Source organism: Dromiciops gliroides, chromosome 2 (assembly GCF_019393635.1).
Source record: "Dromiciops gliroides isolate mDroGli1 chromosome 2, mDroGli1.pri, whole genome shotgun sequence".
Classification (NCBI taxonomy): Eukaryota; Metazoa; Chordata; class Mammalia; order Microbiotheria; family Microbiotheriidae; genus Dromiciops; species Dromiciops gliroides.
The window spans coordinates 395,852,544-395,878,428 of NC_057862.1; the positions used below are offsets into that span (position 1 = coordinate 395,852,544).

Here is a 25,885-nt window from a genome sequence, read left to right on the forward strand (position 1 = left end):
CCAGTTACTTCAGTGAGATCTCGAGTGACTTCCTCTCTGCCCCACCCTTTTGTCTCTCTGAAATAAGAGGGTTGAACTAAATGATCTCCAAGGACCCTTCTATCACTAATATTCTGTGATTCTATGGCCATGTTCATAGACCTAGGTAGTGGCAGAGCTGGGATGAAACCCCAAGTCTCCTAACTCTGTCCAGTGTTCTTTCAACTGCACTGTGCTGCTTACATATATTTGAAAGTCAGTCTTGTTACAATAGTTACCTTCTAGTTAGACCAATTTTTATGGGTGAAGAGGCCTAAAGAAATTAAATTGTAGGTTCTTGGTGAGTCAGGGTCAGCTTTGGAATTCAATCTCTTTGTTGTGTTCAAATCCTCCTAGATCCAGTTATACCATTGAGACAGAAGATTTATATCCGAGAAAGTTGCAGGTGTGTAATGATGGCCAGATCCATTTTGGGCACCTTTTGTGAATCCATGCACAAAGAAGCCATAAATGGCAAGGCAGATTTCTGGGGCCCTCAGACCAGACTGAGGCTGTTCTCCCCCATGTCTTGGAGGATAAGGGTTAGCAGTTTCTACCTCCCATTCATTGGGTGGGTTCTGGGGGTGTTGGTGTCTTAGCAGTTTGGTCTGACGCACCCTATCCCACTCAGAACACCCACAACTTGGTAGCAGGTGGTAGTTATGATTTCCCTCTTCCTGAGGCTTGTGAATTTATGGGGAGAAAAAGGTTCTGCTTTTAAGCAACTGATAGGTAACCCTGAGAATTCCCTATTGCTGGACTCTGACAGTCAGTCTGTACTTAACAGACCAATAGAGCTCTCAATGACAGCTTGGCAACTTAACCATGTTAGGGGAAAAAGAGACAAAACAAAAAGATGGTTAGAATTAAGAGGGACCTTAAGACATGGAGTATTAGATCTTTTGTTTGTTTTTTGTTTCTTTTGGGGTGAAGCAATTGGGGTTAAGTGACTTGCCCAGGGTCACACAGCTAGTAAGTGTCAGGTGTCTGAGGCTGGATTTGAACTCAGGTCCTCCTGACTCCACGGCTGGTGCTCTGTCCACTGCGCCACCCAGCTGCCCCCTGGAGTATTAGATCTTAGAGGTTTTCTTGATATGATCTGACTCTGTAATTTCATCAGTGTTAGGAACTTCATGCATGGAACCTAGCTGCACTGACGCAGATTGGCAGCTGTTCTGTGATGTACAAACACAGAAAGTTTCTGAGGGTGATGAGAAGTTTTGTGATTTGTGAGCCCTCTTGCCAGTACAACTTGCTGCTTCTCAGGACAGCATGAACATAAGACTTTTAGAGTTAGAAGAGCCCTTATAGAGACCTACTGGTCCAACCCTTCATTTTACAGATGAAGAAATTGAAACCCAGAAAGGGGATTTAACTTGTTTAAGATTATTCTGCTTATCAGTGGCAAAGTTGGGACTAGGACTTGGGTCCCTGATTCCTAGCCCTATGCTTTTTCCCTTATACCAAGCTGCCTCTTCTCGCGATGGTATGCCAGGAGGAGCTGGCAACCACTGTGGGGGCCTCAGTTGCTAACTGGCTGGATGGATAAGTATGGAGAATTAGCCAAAAAAAGGCTTTTCAAAGTAGCAGGGCTTTTTGCAGATCTGTAGACTGGGAGGGGACTATGTGCAAATGTCCAATGAAGTCATCCATCAGCCTGGTGACTACCCTTAATCAGACCTTGAGGGAGAGGATGCTATAGCTACCATTTAGAGTACCACTAAGGCCGACTTAGTTGCCTAGGATACCAGTCACATGGCCCACCTTCTAGCCTTGCTCAAATTGGGATTCTTTTTTTCCCCCTTCTTTTAAAGGGGAATTTTTCCTTTTGAAAGCTTGTATATTTTTCAAGAAGTGGTGCTGTGTACAGCTATATGTTGCTCCTAACTTGATCTTGTTTTTGTTGCTTTGATCTGAAGCTATGAAAGCTCAAAGGGAGATTGCATTATGATCCAAAAAATTTGATTTGAGAGTAAGGTCATAGGATTTTAGAGTTGCAAGTCCCACTCCCTCTTTTTTTTTGGGGGGGGGGGCGAAATGAGGATTAAGTGACTTGCCCAGGGTCACACAGCTAGTAAGTGTCAAGCATCTGAGGCCGGATTTAAATTCAGGTCCTCTTGACTCCAAGGCTAGTGCTTTATCCACTGTGCCACCTAGCTGCACCTTGCCCCCCGCTTTTTTTTTTTAAGTGAGGCGATTGGGGTTAAGCAACTTGCCCAGGGTCACACAGCTAGCTATTAAGTGTCTGAGGCCGAATTTGAACTCAGGTACTTCTGAATCCAGGGCCGGTGCTCTATCCACTGTGCCATCTAGCTGCCCCTGGCCCCCCGCTTTTTACAGAGGGTTACTGGATCCCAGAAAAGTGAGATGACTTACCTAGGGTCACATAGGTAGTAAGTGGTGGAGCTGGGATTTGAAAGTAGGCCTTCTGATTCCAGATCCAGAGCTCTTTCTAAGGCCTCAGAGGTCATCTAGCCAAACACCTCTTTTTTCTTTTCTTTCTTTTTTTTTGCGGGGCAATGGGGGTTAAGTGACTTGCCCAGGGTCACACAGCTAGTAAGTGTCAAGTGTCTGAGGCCGGATTTGAACTCAGGTACTCCTGAATCCAGGGCTGGTGCTTTATCCACTGCGCCACCTAGCCCCCCCCCCCAACACCTCTTTTTAAAAAAAAGTTTATTTTTTAACATTTTAAAATTTTGACTTCCAAGTTCTCTTCCTACTTCCAGCCTATCCCCCACTCATTTAAAAAGCAAGCAGTATTAAACCCATGATACATGTGGAGCCATACAAAACATTTTCTTTTATATTAGCCATTCAGTAGCTCTTGATAGACAGTATAACTTCTCTGACAAGTGATCATCTAGTCTTTCCTTGAGTGCTCTGGAAGACAAGGAGCTCACTGCCTTACAAGGATTCCATTCCATTCTTAGTCTCCTTGGCTGGATCATTATCCATGTTTGCCTATTATGTTTGCATGTGCCCCTGAGATCTATCATTGACTCTTTTTTTTATATTCTTTTTTTCATGATCTCATTAGCTCTCATGAGTTCAACTATCATTTTTTTTTGTTTTTTTTTGTTTTTGCGGGGCAATGGGGGTAAAGTGACTTGCCCAGGGTCACACAGCTAGTAAGTGTCAAGTATCTGAGACCGGATTTGAACTCAGGTACTCCTGAATTCAGGGCCGGTGCTTTATCCACTGCGCCACCTAGCCACCCCCCTCAACTATCATTTTTACATAGATAACTCCCATAGCTCTCGTTTCTTCTCTAGATTCCTAGTCTTCTATTATGAACTGCCTGCTGGAGAGCTCCACTAGAATTTTCCGTAGACATCTCACACTCAGCATGTCCAAAATAAAATTCAGTACCTTTTTCCCTAAACTTAGGCTCCCAGGTTCACAACCTTAAAATCTTTGATTCTTTATCAAAGTCATTTGACTCTCCTTTCCCTCACTCCTAGCAATTCTTCCCTGTCTCTTGAAGTAATTTTCCTCCACTCACATAGCTACCACCCTAATTCAGGCAGGTCCTCATTACTTCTCCCCTGGGTTATTGCTCTGTCTTCCCAAGTGGTTTTTCTCCTCTTCTCTCCTCTTTCTAGTTCATCCTCCTTATAGCTGCCAAATTGATAGCCCTAAATCACAGGTCTAACCATGTCACTTCCCTGCTCAAAAACTTTCAGTGGCTCTCTATTGCTTCTAGGATAAAACGTAAACTACTCATTGAAAGCCTTGAAAGCTCTTCACATGTTTTTTCCCCATACATGATGTTTCATCTTCCACTTCCATGCTTTTGCATAGGTGGTCCCAGGTACCCAGAAGGTGCTTTCTCCTCACTTCCACCTCTTGGAATGCTTAGCTTCCTGAAAATTGCTCACTCCCTTCAAGACTCAGCTGAGGTTCTGCCTCTGAATAAGGGTTTTTGCTGATAGATGCTTAATAAATAAATATTCAATAGAATTGACTTGAATTTGAATACTCTATAAAATGTCTCCCTGATTCTTCTCAGTGGTTCTAGCTCCCTGGGGCTGTGGATATATAGCAAGTTTGCTCTTTTTTCTACATGGACTCTATTCAGAAGATTGAAAGTCATTATTGCGTGTGTTAAAATTGTATCTTCCCTGGGCAAGTCACTTAACCCCCATAGCCCCGCAAAAAAAAAAAAATTGTATCTTGCTTGGTCCTCCTGATCATCCTTCCCTTTCTAGTCAGTATAGTAAGGAAGTTTATAAATAGCTAGTATATAGCAATAGCAATAGCAGGAAATTAAATTTCAAAGGGGAACCTGAAAGTCACTTATAAAGAGTCCCAAAGATCTGGTGAGCATAAGTTACAAATTATATTAGCCAAAACTCACATCTTGAAACTATGTGATGAATCAGCAGAAGCTGTCTAGGTGTTTCTGTCAGGGTTCTGGTCCTATGACATGTAAATTCCAGACAAATTCCAGATCTTCACAGCTCCAGACTAGCAGAACATCAAAAAGGTGCTGACAGCTTTGTGATGACTACTGTGAAATCTTACCTATAACTTTGAGGTCATTTAGTTATGTTAACAAACTAACCACAAGGTGGCAGAGATACAAGTTGATCTGTTTCTCCCCCAAATTCTGTAAAATGAGACCTCAAACTTTTGCTCTTCACCTTCCCCCACCTTCCCGGCACTTCCATGTCCTAAGGGTCTTTGCTACTAAGCGCTCACATCTAATCTAATCTAATAATGGTTGTGTGAGTCATATTTCTCTGCCTCTCCCCCTCCCCAGCCTCTTCCCTCACACTATTTGCCTCCTTCTACAACCCTACTCCCTGTTCGTATGCCATCTCTGTATCCCTCTTCACTTTTTGCTGCTTGTCTTGTTATTTTTTCTGTTGTTGGCCCTCAATTTCCTTGTATATATTTAAAGGTGATTGCTGGGGCAGCTAGGTGGCGCAGTGGATAAAGCACCGGCCCTGGATTCAGGAGTACCTGAGTTCAAATCTGGCCTCAGACACTTAATACCTACTAGCTGTGTGACCCTGGGCAAGTCACTTAACCCCAATTGCCTCACTTAAAAAAAAATAATAAAATAAATAAAATAAAAAAAAAAGGTGATTGCTGCTCTGTTTCCAGCTGCCAATCATGGTCTTTCCTGGAGAGTATCCAAACAACTGGGCATGCCTGCCCCCATTTCATAATTCCATAAATTAATTATCAGTTCATCCTATTGATCTGCTCTCCCTCTCCTCTTAAAGTCTTCTCTTCTCCAGAACAAATCTTGATTCTTCAACAGGTTCTCATATGACATAGTTTCAAGCTCCCTTTTCACGTTGGTCACCCTTCTTTGGGTGTGATACTATATGTCAACCTACTTAAAATATGACAGAACTGAGCATATTTCAAACTTGGCATGACCAATTTGATAAGCATGCCTTCTGTGACTTCAAAGTGTTGTTAAAAGTGGACATTTCTCTCCAGGGCTACTTGCCTCTGATGTTTATGACACCTCCTGCCCTAAGACAGGAAAACGGTTACTCCAATAGCCTTAAGTCACCACTGACAACAGTTGTGGGGTGGGTTGAAGATCATTCAGCCTAGGTAGGGGTTTTGTTTTGTTTTTTCAGCCTAGGTAGTTTCTTACATTTATATCACATATATTGAACAACCCTTCTTTGAACTGTGCATAATAAGATAAGTAAAAAACAAGATTATTATGCCTGGTGACTTTTCCTTTCTGTCTGACCCTCTCTCCACAGGCAACTGAACTGGGTGTATATGTTTGTATATAACCAGGGATCCTCCCTTGCTTCCTGCATTGGAGGAAGGCAGGTCCATTGATGAAAATGCCTCCCCCATCTGACATTGTCAAAGTGGCAATTGAGTGGCCAGGTGCTAATGCCCAGCTGCTGGAAATCGACCAGGTAGAGTTTGAGATGCCATAAGAGTGTGTGTGTGTGTGTGTGTGTGCGTGCGTGTGTGTGTGCGCGTGCATGCGTGCGTGCGCGCGCGCACTCCAGGGGTCCTGGAGTTAGGAATAAGCCTCAACTCTTGGGATCTTGTCTGGTAGTTGTGCTCTGATGTTCCAGAGATGGATCAGGGTAGCTTGTAGCAAGGAAGCTTGCTGCTTCCTCTTTAACAAAGGCAGGCATTCTACTCCTCTCTCTTGAGATAGTCCTACTTAGCATCGACTCCATTAACAGCCTTGGTATGACTAGAAGGTGATCACCCGTGAGGAATTCTGTCTTTTTTTTTTTTTACAGAAACGGCCCCTGGCATCCATTATCAAGGAGGTTTGTGATGGGTAAGTTTGATCCACTAAAAGATTCCTCAGTCCCTCATGGCTGCTCCCCAAAGACTGAAACACTAATGGGTCTTGATAAGGATTTATTTGGCAGAGAGGTTTGCACTGGGGCCCTACTAGGGAATTGGCAGCAGACCAGATATAACAGTCTTTCTGAACCTTAAGGAGATATAGTGGATTAGCCAGAGTTTCAAGACCTCTGGTAACACTTTTCTGCCCCTTGCTGTAAATTTTTATAAAGGTTTGCATACCAAGTGAGTGATTGATAACCCATAAAATACAATGTTAAGCTCAAGACTGCTTATTATCCCCCCTTTTAAAAAATTTAATTAGATTTTTTCTTCCTTCTCTCTGCCTCCCACCCCTAATTTAAAAAGAAAGAAAAACAAGACCCTCGTAACATATGTATATTCAATAAAAAACAAATTCCAGTTTCCAGAGAGGAGAGCTTTCTTGCTCAAACTCACACAAGTTAGTGACAGTTTACACTAAAATCTACGTCTCCTGTGTTTTCTACCAAAATATTCTGGGAGTTATGTAATATTAGAGCTTAAATATCACCTAGTCCAACCACCTCATTTTATAGCAGAGGAAACTGAGGCCAGAGAAATGAAGTGACTTCTCTAAAATCAAAGAATCACAGAACTTTCAAATTGGAAAAGAATTTCATCAGCCTTCTGGTTCAACCTGTACTTGAAAGGAGGCCCCCCCTATAACATGTCCCACAAAAGTCAGACAGTCTCTACTTGAAGACCTCCAATGAGAAGAACCCTACTACCTCCCAAGGCAGCCCATTCCACTTTGGTATAGCTTAATTATTAGGAAGCTTTTCCTGAAGGCAGTTAGGTGGTACATTGGGCCTGGAGTCAGAAAGACATGAATTCAACTATGGCTCAGACATTTACTAGCTGTGTGACCCTGGACAAGTCACTTTCCCTTTGTTTTCCTCAGTTTCCTTAACTGTAAAATGAGAATAATGATAGCATCTACCTCCCAGGATTCTTGTGAGGATTAGATGGAATAACATTTGTGAAGCACTTTGCACAGTGCCTGACAGATAGTAGCTGCTATGTAAATGCTAGCTATTTCTTATTATTATTGACATCAAGCATACATTTATTTCTTTGCAACTTCTATACATTTGTCCTTTTTCTGCTTCCTATGGCTAAACAGAACAAGTCTAATTCCTCTTTCACATGAGAGCCTTTCAGATATTTGAATACAGTTACGAAAATCCCCCACATCTGCTCTTCCCCAGCTAGTTCTTTTGACCCATCATCATATGATATAGATTCAAGAGCCTTAATCATCCTTGTTGGGCATTTTTGGAATCTCTTGAGTTTATCAATGTCCTTCCTAAACTTCAGAACCTAGAATTATCATGGAAGCTGTGCTCCTAATGCATCCTGAGATTCCATTAGCCTCTTTGGCAAACTGCATCACCAATTCATATTGAGCTTGAAGTCTTCTTAAACCCATAGGACTTTTTCACACAAGCTGCTACTGTCTGATCATGCCTCCCTCATCCTGTACTTGTGAAGTTGATTGTTTTTAAATGTGGTGTATATCTTTACAGTTATGTCCATTAAATTTCAGCTTCTGGGGTGGCTAGGTGGTGCAGTGGATAGAGCACGGGCCCTGGATTCAGGAGTACCTGAGTTCAAATCCGGCCTCAGACACTTAACACTTACTAGCTGTGTGACCCTGGGCAAGTCACTTAACCCCAATTGCCTCACCAAAGGAAAAAAAAAATTCAGCTTCTTAGGTAGGATAGCATAGTGGATAGAGGGCTGACCTTGGAGTTAGGAAGACTTCAAGATCTCCTTATGACACATACTGGCTGTGTAACCCTAGTCAATTTGTTTAACTTCTTTTTTTTTAACTTCTCAACACCCTAGGCAGTTCTTTAAAAGAGTCTAAGTTATAAAGTAGGTACCAATTGCAGATAACCGATTTTCATTGGAAAGAGACTTTCTTATTGGGAATTCTCTGTAACAATAATATCATAGATCCTGTCCAAAAAAAAGAAGTTCTTGGATCCTCACTCTCTCCCTCAATGTGTTAGCTATCCCTACAGTTTTGTGTCACCTGCACATTTCATAATCATGCTATGTATACCACTGGTAGAAAGCTTCATCATATTAGGCCAAGCACAGATCCTTGGAGCACTCTATCTATCCTCCATCTCTTTATCTTTTCTTCAAGAATAATATGAGATAGTTTAACAGATGCTTAGGTGAAATACACACACACACACACACACACACACACACACACACACACACACACACATACACACATACAGAGTTTCCCTATCTACTAGTTTAGTGACCCAGTTTGAAATGAAATTAAGATTTGTCTGACTTGACTTGTTCGTGGTGAAACCACAGTTGATTTTTGAAATCATTGTTTCCTGGATACTCACTAACCATTTCTTTATAGCATTTTTGTAGGAATCAAAGTCAAAGTCAGTGGTCTGTAATTTGTACTTTCTTCTCTTTTGTAAGATTGTGACAACATTTGATCTTGATTAGTTGGGGATCAGCTCTTCCTTTTTCTTTTTTTTTTCTTTTTTTTTCTTTTTTGGTTTTTGGCAGGGCAATGGGGGTTAAGTGACTTGCCCAGGGTCACATAGCTAGTAAGTGTCAAGTGTCTGAGGCCGGATTTGAACTCAGGTACTCCTGAATCCAGGGTCAGTGTTTATCCAGCTCTTCCTTTTTCAAAAGCTTTCAGACATCACTGATGATGACTGTACCTTTGTCCCCTAGCAGTCATATCTTCCAGCTTTTTCAGTACAGATGATATGGTTTACCTGGGCTAGGCAACCTGATTTTATCAAGTGCACTGGGGATTTTCTTACTATATCTTAGGGATCAGTTCCAGTTTGCTATTTCTGGTTTGTCATTTCCAGCCATTACAAAGAGCATCCTTAGAGAAACTAAGCAAAATAAGAAGTAAGAAATTCTGCTTTCTCTCTCTTGTCAGTTATCATTGTCCTCTCCTCTGTAGGCAATGGTCTCATGCTGCCTTTGGTCCTCCTAGCTCCTAATATTCATTTTTTAAAAACCCAACTTTTTGTTTTCCTTAGCTTTCTTCCAACCTCAGCTATTTCTGATGTTTTTACAAGATTGGGCTAGGTTCTTTATTCATCCTCCTTTATCTGCTTACAGATGCATTCTCTATTAGTTTCTTTTTTAAAAAAAATCTAAGTTGACTGATAAGTTCTCTATCCACATAAGTCTTCAGGTTCTTCCTTCTCACTAGAATTGTTTCCCTTTATGTCTTCAGAATTTCATTCTTACAAGTTTCTTACCCCTTCTGGACTGACTTCCCCAATGGAATTTTGGTGAATGAGATTCTAAGTAGCCTTTCTTCAAACCCTTTAAAATCTGCTTTTCCTAAGTCTAGGGTCTGTGGCAGACTTAGGACTGGCTTTCTGCTGCTTCTCCATTACAAACATTAGGGGGGAGTGGGTACTTCCCTCAAGGTTTTCATCATTTCTATTCCAACAACCAGTTTCTGCCTCTTAGCATAATTTCATTCTTCAAAAGTGGAGCTCTATTCTGGAATAAGAGAATATTTTGGAATGGAGAGGATTATCAAAGTAAATCAAGAAGTTATTAGCTGCTCTTCTTTTGCCAGAGGGAGGGCTCCAGGGGATGTCTGTATAATTGAAATTTCCCATCTCTACCATAGTATGTCTCTGTCAAGTTTGTGATGAGCTCCCTGAAATCCTCATCTATTACTTCTGTCCAGGTGGTCTTTAATATGACAAAATTGCTTCAGGTTTTCCCTCTACTTCACTCAGATACTCTTTATGTTTTTGCACTCTGGATCATGGGCACAAGTAGTCAAACAGCCCATAACTAGGTGGCAAAAAAAAAAATACAGAAGGTAGACTTGGTGCATTTACAGCATGATGTGATTCAGTTTAGTAAACATTCATTAATACGTACTATGCATGGGAATTGGGTTTGGAAACAGTTTTTTTTTTTTAAGAGCTGCAGCTAGTGGAACAAGTAAGGTCCTGCTCTGTGGGGCAGATGCTGGTCCTATATGTATGTGTGTGTGTGTGTGTGTGTGTTTGTTCTCTTAACCAGGTGGTCACTACCAAACCCTGAGTACTACACTCTCCGGTATGCAGATGGCCCCCAGCTCTACATCACTGAGCAGGTTGGTACTGGAGAAGGAGCAGACAGGGAGTTTGGGCCTGTGCTCTGAAGGGAACCGTGTGCTGCCCAGTGCTTGGAGCTTCCATATAGTGGTACAAAATTCTTTTCTGATTGGGTGGTGCTATACCTTCAACCATAGACCACAGCATGTCTGATCTGTAAGTAGTAATCATAGGCTAGAGATGGAAGTGCTCTTAGGTCACAGAGCATAGAATGATTTTATGAACTTGGAGTGTCAGTGCTAGAAGGGACATTGGCCCATAGCCTGTCAGAACTTGCAGAGACTCTAAAGATCATCTAGTTCATTTCTCCTCATTCTATCATTAAGGAAACTGAAGCCTGGAGAGGGAGGGATAGTGATTTGTCCAAGGTCATGGGGCAAGTCAGTGTCAGAGCTGGAACTGGAGCCTAGGTCTCCTAACTCGCAGTCCATTGTTGGCACTGTTATACCATACTGACTCTGTCTGTCCCTGTTTGTTGGAAATCTTTTCTTCCCAGTTCAGTGGGCCTTAGCAGGGACAGTAGCAGCCCATTGTGCTGTGCAAAGAGATTTGCCAAAGTCTATTACATCATTCTTTAACAAAGCATGCCCTTGTTGGCCCTGTTAGCTTGAAAACTTTCCACATTACATTCTTATTTGTTACTTCTCTTCTTTAATTGTGCTCAGACCCGCAGCGACATAAAAAATGGGACGATTTTGCAGCTGGCCATCTCACCGGTAGGTAATCTTCCTGTTTGTCATCATAAGTTCTTAGATCAATCCAGTAGTGGAAGGCTCCATCTCTCTTGAATTGTCCTGACTGAATGTAAACTGGGTATCGGATATTTTTCTATAACAAATGGAGCATTTTTCAGGATTCTTTGTTAAAGTCAATTTTCTGAAGTAGAAAATACTGCAGTAGTTTTGGCTTGAGAGGCAAATGATGGAAATTTGACTTGCATGGTGTTGAGCTTCTGCATACATGGTTTGATGGTTCTCAAACTTTTTCATCCAGTAACAACCTTTTCCCACCACCTCCATCTTAAGGACCAGTACTTCTCCACCTTAAAACAGAATTACAAAAAGAATTAGGGGATCCCCGTACTTGAAAGAGGAAAAGAGTTAGTGAGATCCTTATTTATGGGAGGAAAGACTATGGAAGTGGAGGTGATGAACACACAGTGAGTCCTGGATTCATCAAATATCGAAGGACTTGTTACGTGTTTTGTATTGTGCTGGCATAGTAGGAAATAGTTTCCTAGAGCACTTTGTCTGGATGTTTCCTTTGCTGTGATCACATTTGAGCTTATTTATTTTTATACATATCATATGCCCTTGATCAGACAGTACATTCTTTGAAGACAAGGACTTTCTTATATCTTCTTTATATCACCAGTGTGAAGCACAAGACCTGGTACATATTTTGATGGGTTTTTGATCTCTTCAGTGAATCAACAAGTATTTATTAAGCACTTATTATGTGCCAAGAACCATCCTAAGAGAAGGTGATACAATGACAAAAGTGAAACAGTCACTGCCTTCAAATAGCTTCTGTCCTACGGGGGAAATGACATGAACATAAATAAGTATATACATTGTTGTTGTCCAGTCATATCCAATTGTTCATGACCCTATTTAGGGTTTTCTTGGCAAAGATACTGGAGTGGTTTGCCATTTCCTTCTTCAGTGTACTTTACAGATGAGGAAACTAAAGCAAACAAGGTTAAGTGACTTGCTTAGGGTCACATAGCTAGGAAATATCTGAGTCCAGATCTGAACTCAGGAAGATAAGTGTTCCTGACACCAGGCCCAGAACTCTATTCATTGTGCCACCTAGTTGTCTCTAAGTGTATACGTAATGTGTACAAAATTAATACAAGGTAGTTTTGGGAAGTTAAGCTGGAGGATAGCAGCTAGGAGAATCTAGAAATTCTTTGTGTACAAGGTGGAACATAAGCAGAGTCTTTTGGGGGGGGGGCACAGTGAAGGTTAAGTGACTTGCCCAGGGTCACACAGCTAATATGTGTCAAGTGTCTGAGGCCGGATTTGAACTCGGGTCCTCCTGAATCCAGAGCCCATGCCTTATCTACTGTGCCACCTAGCTGCTCCAACATAAGCAGAGTCTTGAAGGAAATCAGGGATTCAGAGGTGGAGGTGAAGAAGGAGTGTTCTCTGAGTATAGGGCAAAGTCAATGCAAAGGTGTCAGGATGGGAGAAGGAGTGTCACTTTTACAGAAGAGCAAGTAGGCCAATATGGCAGTATCAAAGAGTGTGAGGAGGGCAGTGAGAAAGGGGCAGATCACAATATGCTCCCTCTATCCAGCTCCTTCCTTTCCAGTCCCACAGCCTTTAAGGCCCTTATCACTTCTCATCTGGACTATTGAACTCACCTCACTCCCTACCAAAATAAGCATGCTAGAGGGAAAGTCTGACCAAGTCACTCCCCAGCTCAAAAATTGAGTGGCTTCGTGTCACCAGTAGGATAAAATAACTCTTCCTTAGCCTGGAATTTAAAGTTTTCCACATCCAAGCTCTAGCTTACCTTTTAAATCTTATTTTGTCCTACTCCCCTTCACAGGTTTTCCATTCCAGCAATATTGGACTACTACTTTGTCCCATAGTCTCTTCCAGTCTTATCCCATATTTTCCCCCCTCTTGAGTCTGTGCTGCTCAAGGTGTCACTGACACCTGGAGTGCAGTTCCTGTTGAAATTCCCTTTTGTTAAGGGCTGATTGAAGTGCTGTCTCCTCCATGGAGCTTTGTCTGTTTTCCTAGCTAGATATGATTATTTTTCTTCTCCAGATTTCTTGTACCATTTTCCTTAGGCCTCTTCTTTGTCCCTGTTGCATTCTTCCTTGTATAATACTTATTTGTCCATGTCATTTCCCCCTTACTAGATTGTAAACTCCTTGAGGACAATTCTTGTGTTGTTTTGATTTGGTAATCCTCAGGCCTTACACAGAGTAGGCCATTGATAAAGTTTGTTGACCTGTCTCAAATGGAATTAATGGAAAGACAGCTCTGCTTTAGCCTGGGTCAGTTAAGGCCCCCAAGATTTGTCCCCAGCTCAGGGATCTGTCACAAGGAGCAGATGAGGGAAGAGTTGGCAGGGCTGGTAACCCCCTTATTTTCTGGTTTTGTAGTCCCGGGCGGCACGCCAGCTTATGGAGAGGACACAGTCATCTAACATGGAGACTCGGCTGGATGCTATGAAGGAACTGGCCAAACTTTCTGCTGATGTGACCTTTGCCACTGAATTCATCAACATGGAGGGAATTGTGGTGTTAACAAGGCTGGTGGAGAGTGGCACTAAGCTTTTGTCCCAGTAAGTGTGTCACAAGCCTTGTCCCATTAATATAATGCGTCTTAGTTTACAATGACTATTTTATGACTGAGGTTTAGAGTTAAGTGATTTGGTGTCATCACACAGCTCATAAGTTTAAGAGATAAAATGTGATGCTGAGTCAAGTGGGTGGCACAGACAAGTACTGTAGGAATTCAGTGATATTAAAGAACATACCTGTTAATTTGCTGGGACACAGAAGTGAGAGAGGAGGTGGAGAACAAGGGCTTGTAAACTCTCATCTGATACCCGTGTTGCCAGATTATCCATTGGTCCAGCCATCTCTTCACTCATACACATCCTTCTCCCTCCATCATGATTGTCACTACCCCTAGCTTGCACCTCCTAGCTAAAAACTGTCTAAGATGAAGAAACACAGTATGTTCCTCTGCCACTATACAGTGTCTTTACAATTTCTCAGTGTCAATGTGAACAAGTCAGGAAATGGCACCCTAGAATATCATCAGCCCAATCTGCTCTCACATCCTTCATTTGAAGGCTTTAGGGACCTTAACTTATAAATGTTAAGGTCAGAAGTCTTCTTTCAGGTTTGGCTGCCCTGAGAAATAGTGGAATGTTTTATTTGAGAGTTCTAGATGACACTGGCTCACCCACTGAAATTTGCCACTAAGCTTAACACTTAGATGGTGCATGTTTTAAATCTTGCTGCCTAAAGGGATTCTCTGGGGCCGTAGCTACAGAAAGGGAATCCTTGGGCATGTTAGCCCTGAGGTCTTGGCAAGCCTCAGTAGTTGTTATCACCAAGGTTTTGCAGTCTGCTGCTTATGGAAGGATTGGGTTCTGTCTGTGTATCCTTTGGGCTTTGGAGTCACATGGGTCAGGAGTTCCCTAGGCTTGTGAAGGCAGTGGAAAAAGTACGAGCCTGGGTCCTATTCTTAGCTCTACCAGTAACTCACTCTTTCACCTTTTCTCTGGGCCTTAATAAAGTGAGGAGTTTAGACTCACTGATTTCTGTTTAGGAAAAGTTTAGGCATCTTGTTTTTATGTCACCTTCCTTTCTGAACACACCCCTTCACAGAGAGCAGTCCCTTGTAACAAAGAATCAAAAAGAAGGAGGTAAAAAGGTAGTTCAACTAAACTAGCCAATCCCTCAATCAGTCAAATCTTTCAGTTTGCTCAGGGTTCCACACCTGTATTAAGCAGCCTTTGGGAGGGGAGGGGGGAGTTCTCATCTTCGGAGCCAAACTTATTTATTATATTGATTCAGTATTGCTTCATTATTTTTACCTTTCTTTTACATTGTTGTAGTTAGTCATTGTGTATAGTGTTTTCTTTGTTTTGCTGACTTCATTTTGCATCTGTTCATATGTATTATTTCTCTGTAGTCTTAATATTTTGTTTCTTACAATTTAGCAATATTCCATTACATCTATGTACCACAATTTATTTAGCCAAGGAATATTTTGCTTCCAATTCTTCACAATTACAAAAAGTGCTTCTCTAAATAAATATTTTGTTATTTAGGAGTCCTTTTTATCTTTGACATCTTGGGGTACATACCTAGTGGTGAAATCTCTGAGTCAAAGTCTATGAGCATTTTAATCACTTTCTTAGCATAATTCTAAATTACTTTCCAGAATGGTTGGACCAATATACAAATCCACTGATGGTGTATAAGTGTGCCTGTCTTTCCACACCTTCCCTCCCCCCATCTTTGGTCACCTTTGCTAATCCGCAGGGTGTGAAATGAAACCTCAGAGTTGTTTTGATTTATAGTTCTCTTATTATTAGTTATTTGGAGCAGTCTTTTATATGACTTTATAGTTTGCAGTTCTTCCTTTGAGAACTGTTTGTTCATCTATTTTGACCATGTTGCCACTGGAAAAGACTTCTAAAAAAGACTTCCACTTCTAAATCCTATAGTTTGTACTTCCCTCTGACCCTTAGTTGCTTCATCTATAAAATAAAGTGATTGGTTTACTAGCTGTGTGACCCTGGGCAAGTCACTTAACCCCAATTGCCTCACCAAAAAAATAAAAAACAAAGTGGTTGGGCAAAGTAATTGTAACTAACTTCCGTAACATTTTAAAGGAAACAGGCATTTATTTATTTATTATTTATTTATTGGGGGGGGGGGGGAGTGAGGCAATTGGAGTTAAGTGACTTGCTCAGGGTCACACAGCTAGTAAGTGTTAAGTGTCTGAGGCCGGATTTAAACTCAGGTCCTCCTGAATCCAGGGCCAGTGCTCTATTCACTTCGACACCTAGCTGCCCCAAAGAGGCATTTATTAAGTACTTAATTACTAAGCCCTGGGGATATAAATATAAGCAAAAAGAAAGACAGTCCCTGCCCTCAAGGAATTTATTCTCTACTGAGGGAAAACAGTACACAAAAAGGTGCCAGAAAGTTGGGGGAAAGGTAGCCACAAAGGGGCATATTCAGAACAAATAATGTTCCCATTCGCAGAATAGGGAAGTTGAAGGAAGGGGTCAAGATTGGGGGGTGGGGAGTGGCAGGAGGATTAGAGGGGAAAAGATTGTGGTGTAAAACTTTGTAAAATTTGCCTTCTTGCTTGGCTCTCTATTCTGAACATTTGTGTATGTTTCTCACTCTACTCAGTTACAGTGAGATGCTGGCATTCACCCTGACTGCCTTCCTGGAACTTATGGACCATGGTATTGTCTCCTGGGACATGGTTTCGATCACTTTCATTAAGCAGGTGAGGACCCTCCTGCTTGGTGCCTTCACCTCCTAAGCCCTTACCACCTCCTGCTTATTGTGTGCCCTGATACTGAGAGGATGTTCTTTCTGCCTAGGGAAGGTTCCCATAAAGGCAGATAGATCCAAGAGCATCAGCCTGTTTTTATCAGTGACTTGACTAGGACTTAGAAAGCATTTTTACCAAATTTGGTTTTGTCATTCCTGGAGAATAGCATTCATATCTGGTAGCTGCATTTTTGGAATGGCTGTTGAAACACTGGAGCACTTCCATTGAAGAGCAGAAACTTGAAATGTGAATATAGTTTTAAGTGTTTGTGTTTTGGGAACATATTGGTTTATGGGTGAATGCAGTGTCTGTGTGCATGTGCATGTGCCCGTGCCAGCCGAGGACGTAGACAGGGTCCCTATTCCTAGCATCAGATTTTAGGAGGGACATTGACAAGATGGAACAAAATGTCTGTCTTCTGGAAAAGGGATGAGACTTGTTCTGTTTGGTATTAGCACTAGAGGACAGAATTAAAACTAAAATAACGAAGTTGCTGAGAAGTGGCAGATTTTCTCTCAGCCTAGAGCTGTCCAACAAGGGAACAGGCTGCTTGTCATCATTAGGAGTTTTCAGCTGGGATCTTCACCAGATCCTAGATCTAGAGCAGGCAGGAACAATCCACTCCAACCCTCTTATTTGACAGATGAGGAGGGTGAGGCCTAGCAAGGTTAAGTGACTAGTAGAGAGAATATCTTCATTGGCTATCAGGAGATAATGAATTGGATGATCTGTGGGGCTCCTTCCCACTCTCAAGATATCTATGAAGATGTCTGGGTGATAGAGGTACAGAGAGGTGATACATGTTAAGAAAGGATGTGTTTGGGCTGGACTGGTTCAGTGGGTGAAAGAGCCTCCAGTAATGTAAAATCCCCTTTCTTTACCTTTCTTTTCATTTGCTTTTTAAATTGAGGCCTTTAATCTTCATATCACATTTCACTGACCTTTCCCCAGTTGTTCTACTTGGTTATTTATACTTTAGCTCCTATTATGAAACCTGGGATTTTGCTTTCAAAGAGTTAGAGCTGAGAAGAGTGCATGCTTGCCTGCTTGGTAAGATCTTGGGTTTTATCTGAGACTTGATAATCCGTATCTGGAGAAAGAAAGTCTGTCAGTTTGAACCATGGGGCAGATAGCAGCATACCTAGACTGCAGCCCTGATGCCTGGGAGAAAAGAAGCAGCTTCTGGAATTCTAGTCTCATAAACCCAAACCTGTCAAGTGTCAGTAATGCCCCAGCACACCACCTTCTGAACCTGTGGATGAGTTTGCTTATTTCTCTCTGGGTTTAGATTGCTGGGTATGTGAGCCAGCCCATGGTAGATGTGTCCATCCTGCAGCGGTCACTAGCCATTCTGGAGAGCATGGTCCTGAACAGCCAGAGCCTGTACCAGAAGATAGCTGAGGAGATCACTGTCGGCCAGCTCATCTCTCACCTCCAGGTGTGAGTAAGAAACACTGCCTTTTCCTGTTTTGGCTTTCAGGTTTCTCATTTCCATCTCTCCTTTGGGAAGGCCTTAAGCTTCTGGCTTGTTGGCTTGTTCAGAATAATATTTGTCCAGAGCGTGCACTGCCCCCACACCCCTTTCCCCAGTCCTCTGCAAAGGGCATAGGGTAAGAGGAAGCTGGTGTACCCAGGACTTTCTCTGAGGGGACTTACTGCCAAGAAGCAGCTGTGGTGCAGTAACCACAGCAGTGGCCCCAACTCATCTGGTGCTTTACATTTCATAGTATGTTTTCCTTACAACAGCCCTGTGAGGAAACTGAGGTTCAGGCTGGTTAATGTAGCAGAAAAGTGTTGGAGTAAAGAGAGCAATAGATTGGGAATTAGAGAACCCAAGTTCAAGTCCTAGCTCTTGCACATATTATCAAATCTCCTCTGAATGAAGAAGGAAACAAGCATTTATGAAATGTTTACTATGGGCCAGACACTGTACTTTGTATGACTATTACAAATATTATGTCATTTGGCCCTTAAAACAGTCCTGAGAAGTAGGTGCTATTATTATCAACATTATACAGTTGAGGAAACTGAGGCAGACCAGCTAAGTGACTTGCTCAGGTTCACACAGCCAGTGAGTGTCTGAGGCTCAGTTTCCTCATCAGTAAAACAGGGATGTTGGTGCACTGTGTATTTAAGGGCTGTTGTTAAGACTCAAAGGAGCTAATTCCGTAAAACACTCTGTAAGAAGTAACTACTATATAAGTAGTAACTATTGTTACATTCTATAAATATTTCTCCCAGGAAATGGAACAGGTGAACGCCTGGGAACACTACCATTATTGCTTCCTCTTTTATTCATGTGCAGCTGGTCTGCAAATCAACACTTACCCATTAATGATTCTTTCCTGATCCTTGCTCCATCCACACTGGCATAGTCACCATTGCCAGGATCCTGATAAAGCAGGGTCTCCAGAGGATTGTGGGCAGCAGTGTATGGGCCTTCTTGACTGTACTTTCCATTTTGTTTTGTTTTGTTTTGTTTTTTGTGAGGGGCAATGAGGGTTAAGTGACTCGCCCAGGGTCACACAGCTAGTAAGTGTCAAGTGTCTGCAGCTGGATTTGAACTCAGGTCCTCTTGAATCCAGGGCCAGTCCTTTATCCACTGCACCACCTAGCTGCCCCCTTGACTGTACTTTCAACCTGTACAAGGAAGCATGCCTTGTTTGTATTCTTTGTAGCTCCCATCTCTGCCTGTTAACCCGGCATTGGATGTTTTTCCAGAATTTGCAGAGCAAACAGGCAAGCAGATTCATTGGGTTAAGCAATAGACCGGTGAATCCACCCTGAGGTGTTCTGAGGTAGCCATGGTGTAGTGGAAAGAGGCAAAACACCTGTCCTGGCCACACAACTATGGACAAGCCCCATAGCCATCCTGAGCCTGAATTTTTTCATCAGTAAAATGGAGATAGCAATCCTTGTACTACCTCCTGAACAGGCTCATGAGGAAAGCATTCTTTAAACTATAAAATGCTGTACAAATGAGAATTATAACTCTTAGAGCCTCATACCACATGAATAATCTTCGCTTTCACATTCTTTTGTAAAGTGAGACTAGGCCAGTAGCCTGACTAGTAATAGTGGAAACAAAGATAGCTGGATAAATGTTAACTGCTAATCCTTTTTTTTCTTTTTTTTTGGTGAGGCAATTGGGGTTAAGTGACTTGCCCAGGATCACACAGCTAGTAAGTGTTAAGTGTCTGAGGCCAGATTTGAACTCAGGTCCTCCTGACTCCAGGGCCAGTGCTCTATCCACTGCACCACCTAGCTTCCCCACTGCTAATCCTTTTTAAAATTAAATTGTTTTCAGTTAACAAACTTTTATTTTCCCTTTCCATCTCCTTAACCTGCCTGTCCCCCACTGAGAAGGAGAAAAAAGAAAAAGAAAACCTTTAGAACAAATACATACAGTCAGCCACAACAATTTCCCACATAGGCCATGTCAAAAACATGTCTCTCATTCTGCATCTTGAGGCCATCACCTCTCTGTGGGAGGGTAATAGCAGGCCTCATCATTGGTCCTCTAAGATCATGATTGGTCATTGAATTCTTCAGCATCTTAAGTTTTTCAAAGTTACTCACTTGTATAATGTTGGTATATACTTTGTTCTCCTGGTTCTGCTTACCTTTCTCTGCATTAATTCATACAGGTCTTTTGCCATTTTCTTTGAAACTGTTGCTTTCATCATTAATTAACAGCACAGTGGTATTTAGTTATATTCATGTACCATAATTTGTTTAGCCATTCCCCCATGGCTGGGTACCCCCTTATTTTCCAATTCTTTGCCATCACAGAAAAAACTACTATAAATATTTCTGTACATATGGGTCCTTTTTCCTTTTTGTTGATTTAACTGCTAATCCTTAAGAAGGCTTAGGTTCTCAGTGTAATTCTGTGACCCTTGGAAAGTCACATAACTTCTGTCTGTCTCAGTTTCCTAACCTGCAAAATGGGCGTAATAATGGTACCTTCCTCTCAAGATTGTTATGAGGATCAAATGAGATAGTACACACTTATTTATTTATTCAGTTTTTTTGTTTCCTTTCCCTTTTAAAAAAAAATAGTATTTAATTTTATTTTTTCCCGATTACATGTAAAGATAGTTTTCAACATCCATTTTTGTAAGATTTTGAGTTCCAAATTTTTCTCCCCCCCTCCCCTCCCCACTCCTGAAGCCAGAAAGCAATCATGTTAAACATATTTCCACATTAGTCATGTTGTGATAGAAGAATCAGAACAAAAGGAAGAAAACCCAAGAAAGAAGAAACAAACAAACAAAAAAACCAACAAAAGTAAAAATAGTATGCTTCAATCTACATTTAGACTCCATAGTTCTTTCTCTGGATGTGGAGAGCACTTTCCATCATGAGTCTTTTGGCATTCTCTTGGATCATTGTATTGATTAGAAGAGCTAAATCTATCTCAGTGGCTCAACAAATAATGTTGTTGTTACTGTGTACAATGTTCTCCTGGTTCTACTCATTTCACTCAGCATCAGTTTGTTTGAAATCCGTCTGCACTTCCTTCCTTCCTTCCTTCCTTCCTTCCTTCCTTCCTTCCTTCCCTCCTTCCTTCCTTCCTTCCTTCCTTCCTTCCTTCCTTCCTTCCTTCCTTCCTTCCTTCCTTCCTTCCTTCCTTCCTTTCCTTCCTTTCCTTCCTTTCCTTCTTTCTTTTTGCAGGGCAATGAGGGTTAAGTGACTTGCCCACGGTCACACAGCTAATAAATGTCAAGTGTCTGAGGCCAGATTTGAACTCAGGTCCTCCTGAATCCAGGGCTGGTGCTCTATCCACAGTGCCGCCTAGCTGCCCCCTTCTCGTAATTTCTTACAGCACAATAGTATTCCATTACATTCATATACCACAACTTGTTCAGCTGTTCCCCAATTAATGGGCATTCCCTCAATTTCCAATTTTTTGCCTCCACAAAAAAGAATTGCCATAAATATTTTTGTACATATGGGTCTTTTTTAAATCATAAAAATATTTTGTTTTTCAGTTACATGTAAAGATAGTTTTCAATATTTGTTTTTATAAGATCTTTAGTTCCAAATTTGTCTCCTGCTCCCCCTCCCCAAGTGTAAAGAATTAATTGTTATTCGAGGTTTTTATGCCTCTGTGCGCACTGGCCTGGGGCTCCACAAACTGCACGGTGCTCCACCCACTGGTTGTAGCCATTGCCATGGCGCTGGCACCTCACGTCATCACCACTCGCCGACACCTACTTGGGTCTGGCAAAATTATAATGATTGGAAGCCTAGTGAGGGCAGTCATGTGACTGTCAGAGCAGCCAGACGGTTGGGGGCTGTGTGGGGTTTCTGGGAACGGCGAGAGGTCATCATTCTAGCTGGAAGCTGGAAGGCAACAGGAGCGGGGCTGTGTATTCTCAGCTGATTCCTGGGCGGTGGTATTTTTTCAGGTTGTATAATTTCCCTTTCCCCATTTTATTTCCTTTCCCTTGATCCTGCTGATCCTGTTTGTGTTTTTTTTTTTTTTTTTAGTTTGTTCTTGTTAAAATAAATCCTGTTCTGTTTTGAGGGAGGCTGCCGGTCTCCTTCCTTACCCCAATATTGTGGCGAGCCATTTAGCTAACACTCCCCAATTAAAAATTGGTCCCCACAGTTTTTAAGGGGGGGGGTGGGTTAAAGAAATTCACTAGGTTAATCAACTCCTGGTTGACTCGCCAAAAACTGTGGGGACCGATTTTTAATTGGGGAGTGTTAGCTAAGCGGCTCCCCACAATATTGGAGCAAGGAAGGAGACCGGCAGCTTCCCTCAAAACAGAACAGGATTTATTTTAACAAGAACAAACTTAAAAAAAAACAACCCACAAATAAGATCAGTAGAATCAAGGGAAAGGAAATAAAATGGGGAAAGGGAAATTATACAACCTGAAAAAATACCACCGCCCAGGAATCAGCTGAGAATACACAGCCCCGCTCCTGTTGCCTTCCAGCTTCCAGCTAGAATGATGACCTCTCGCCGTTCCCAGAAACCCCACACAGCCCCCAACCGTCTGGCTGCTCTGACAGTCACATGACTGCCCTCACTAGGCTTCCAATCATTATTATTTTGCCAGGCCCACGTAGGCATCGGCGAATGGTGATGACATGAGGTGCCAACACCATGGCAACGGCTACAACCAGTGGGTGGAGCACTGTGCAGTTTGCGGAGAGCCCCAGGCCAGTGCGCACAGAGGCATAAAAACCTCCAATAACAATTAATTCTTTACACAAAACAGAAAACAATCTGATATAGATTATATATGTACAATCAAATTAAACATATTTCTGCATTAATCATGTTGTGAAAGAAGAATCCGAACAAAAGGGAAAAACCTCAAAAAAGAAAAAAAACCAAAATAAAAACAGTATGGTTCAATCTGCATTCAGATTCATGTGGGTCTTTTTTAGATAGTATATAAAGTGCTTGGCACATATTGGTACTTAATAAATACTTAAACTTTTCCTCTCCCCTTTCCCATTAGAAGGCAGCATAACGTGCTGGCAAGAGCACTGTTCTAAGAGCCAGGAGACCTGTGTTCAGGTTCTGACTTTACTAGTAATTAGCTGTATGACCTTGGGTGAGTCACATTATCTCTTTAGGCTTGTTTTCCCACTTATAAATTAAGGATCTTACTATGTTTTCCAACTTTAAAACCCCTTGCAGTTTTGACATTTGAAGAATTTGTGAGGTTGAGCTGAAGGCTATCATAGAAAATAGCTGTATTTCTCTTGTTCTGTGCCTACGATCTGACCCAGGAGACACCACCTCATCTGTGGTCCTACAACATCTACTTGGTGTCCTTCCATGTAGGCTGGTCTAGTTTTTCTTTAAGCTGTCCTTGAAGTTTGAATGGTTCAACAAACTAAGGTTTTAGTTGCAAACTTGGTGTCTTGGTGACCTAAAGGATAAAAAAACCAGTCTAGAAGAAGTAGAAACCCCTCAGACTTGATGGCTATCCCACTGCTATTAGTCAACACACCATTCTGACCAGAAGCATTTCTCTCTAGAGACAATTAGTACTGTGTCCTTGCTGAATATCCTTTCCATGATCCATAGTTAAGCAAACATCTTTTCTCTTGAATTAGATGTTCTACCAATGTCTTATTTCATTCTAATAATCAGTCTGAATCACCAAACTGGCCCAGGTCAGGCTTGGCCTAGAACCTTCTCAGAGAAAAATGGCATCCAGTATCCAGTATGCATGACAAAACCTGTAGTTTGGTCAGCAGCAGGAGTTAGGTTAGGGTTGTTTTATTGGAATGGTGTTTTTTTTATCCTTTAAAAAAAATCTTCCCCAAAGAGTTTATGACCAAACAAGAGAGAGTGGATTATGAGAAGTAAAAGATATTTTTGATTACATGATATTTGCACAAACAAAACTAATGTAGCCAAAATTAGAAGGAAAACAGGAAACTGGAGGGTGGGGGGAATTGCATCAAGATCCTTTGATAAAGGCGTCATTTCTCAGATATGTAGGGAACCAAGCCAAATTAATAAAAATTAGAGCCATTCCCCAGTTGATAAATGGTCAAAGGATATGAGCAGGCAGTTTTCGGAAGAAATCAAAGCTATCAATGGCCACATGAAAAAGCGTTTTAAATCACTACTGATTAGAGAAATGCAAATTAAAGCAACTCTGAGATACCATTTCATACTTATCAGATTGACTAACATGACAGAAAAGGAAAATGCCAAAATTGGAGGGGATGTGGAAAAATTGGGACACTTAATGCACTGTTGGTGGAGTTGTGAACTAGTCCAACCGTTCTGGAGAACAATCTGGAATTATGCACAGAGTGCTATAATACTGTGAATACTCTTTGACCTAGCAATAGCACTACGTCTATATCCCAAATAGAACAGAGAAATGGGAAAAGGACCTATATATACAAATATATTTATAGCAGCACTTTTTGTGATGGCAAAGAATTGGAAATTGAGGGGATGCCCTTTAGTTGAGGAATATGATTGTGATGGAATACTATTGTGCTATAAGATAGGACAAGCAGGATGGTTTCAGAAAAACCTGGCAAGACTTAAATGAACTGATGCAATGTGAAGTGAGCAGAACTAGGAGAACAGTAATAGTAACAGCAATATTATAATGATGATCAGCTGTGAAAAACTTAGCTACTCTGATCAAACCTATGATCCAACACAATTCCGAAGGACCAATGATGAAAAATGTTATCCACCTTCAGAGAGAGGACTGATGAAGCATACTTTTATAAAACTTTATTTTTATTGTTTTATTTTGCTTGGGTTTTCTTTGGCAACATGGCTAATATGGAAATGTTTTGCATGACTTCACATGTATAATTCAAATCAGATTGCCTTCTCAAGGAGTGAGGGGACAGGAAGGAGGGAGAGAATTTGAAATTCAAAAATTTTTTTAAATGATTGTTAAAATTTTTTTTCACATGGAATTGGAAAATATTTAATGAAATGAAATAATTAAAAAAAATCTTCCCTAGATATCATCCTGCCCCATAGAATTTGGTAATCACCCTCTGCTTTCTTCTATCTTCCCACAGCTCTAATCAGGAGATCCAAACTTATGCCATCGCACTAATTAATGCACTTTTCCTGAAGGCACCTGAGGACAAGAGACAGGTATGTAGCTGCCTTTCATTTATTTTATTTATTTTTTGCTGCCTTTTTTAAATAGCCTTTTCACTCTCTTGGGTCAGTGGCTACTGTCACAACTGGGTCAGTGGCTACTGAAACATATGGGCTCTTGAGAGAATTTTCCCCTGCAAAGGAAAGAGCCAGAATTCATCCCATATGTTGAGACAGCTGGAGTAATGAAAAAGTAATGGATTTGGAGTCAAAGGAGCTGGGTTTGAATCCTGGCTCTGTCTGGATGACTTCCGGCAAATGATTTCCCTCTCTGGACTCCATTTCCTCATCTGTCAAAGGAGAGGTGGTTGGACCAGATAATCTCGAAGGTCTCCCAGCTCTAAAGTCTTGTGATCCTCTATGTGTCCTGCCTTATTCCTGTTCTGTGCTCCAGGTTCTAGGGAACATCTTCATGTCAAGGGGAAAGGAGGCTGTGAAGCTCCTTTGGATAACAAGAGGGACTCACATATCCTGGCTGGGGCTCAACTCCCCCAGTACAAAATGTGGGGTTTAGGTTTTCCTTTCTAGCACCAACAGCCTATGGCTCTATACCTCTTCTGAAGAACTTGTTTATCCTAGAAGCAACACATGGGATAGTGTCAGGCCTTCAGATTTCAAGAACTGGGACCATAAAGTGGGGACCTTAGAGTCTTTCATGGAAAGGCGGAAGTAGAGGACTTTCAGGGAGTTTGCTTGAGGCTCCTTTGGTGACCTACCAATAACTAGCTCTCTTTGAGCCTCAGTTT

At 41.6% G+C, this 25,885-nt stretch overlaps 1 protein-coding gene across 3 annotated transcripts in view; it reads left to right on the forward strand.

Annotated features, from left to right (window-relative positions):
• The window catches only part of ELMO2 (engulfment and cell motility 2), a 54,085-nt gene that overhangs the window by 6,941 nt on the left and 21,259 nt on the right, over window positions 1–25,885 (forward strand). For all 3 annotated transcript variants that reach the window (XM_043985350.1, XM_043985352.1, XM_043985351.1), the window contains 8 exons: window positions 5,751–5,915; window positions 6,255–6,295; window positions 10,396–10,468; window positions 11,135–11,185; window positions 13,591–13,772; window positions 16,372–16,471; window positions 17,808–17,959; window positions 25,055–25,133. In XM_043985350.1, coding sequence (XP_043841285.1) covers window positions 5,832–5,915; window positions 6,255–6,295; window positions 10,396–10,468; window positions 11,135–11,185; window positions 13,591–13,772; window positions 16,372–16,471; window positions 17,808–17,959; window positions 25,055–25,133 — 762 coding nt within the window. In that variant the 5' untranslated portion in view covers window positions 5,751–5,831. The remainder of the gene's footprint in view (window positions 1–5,750; window positions 5,916–6,254; window positions 6,296–10,395; window positions 10,469–11,134; window positions 11,186–13,590; window positions 13,773–16,371; window positions 16,472–17,807; window positions 17,960–25,054; window positions 25,134–25,885) is intronic.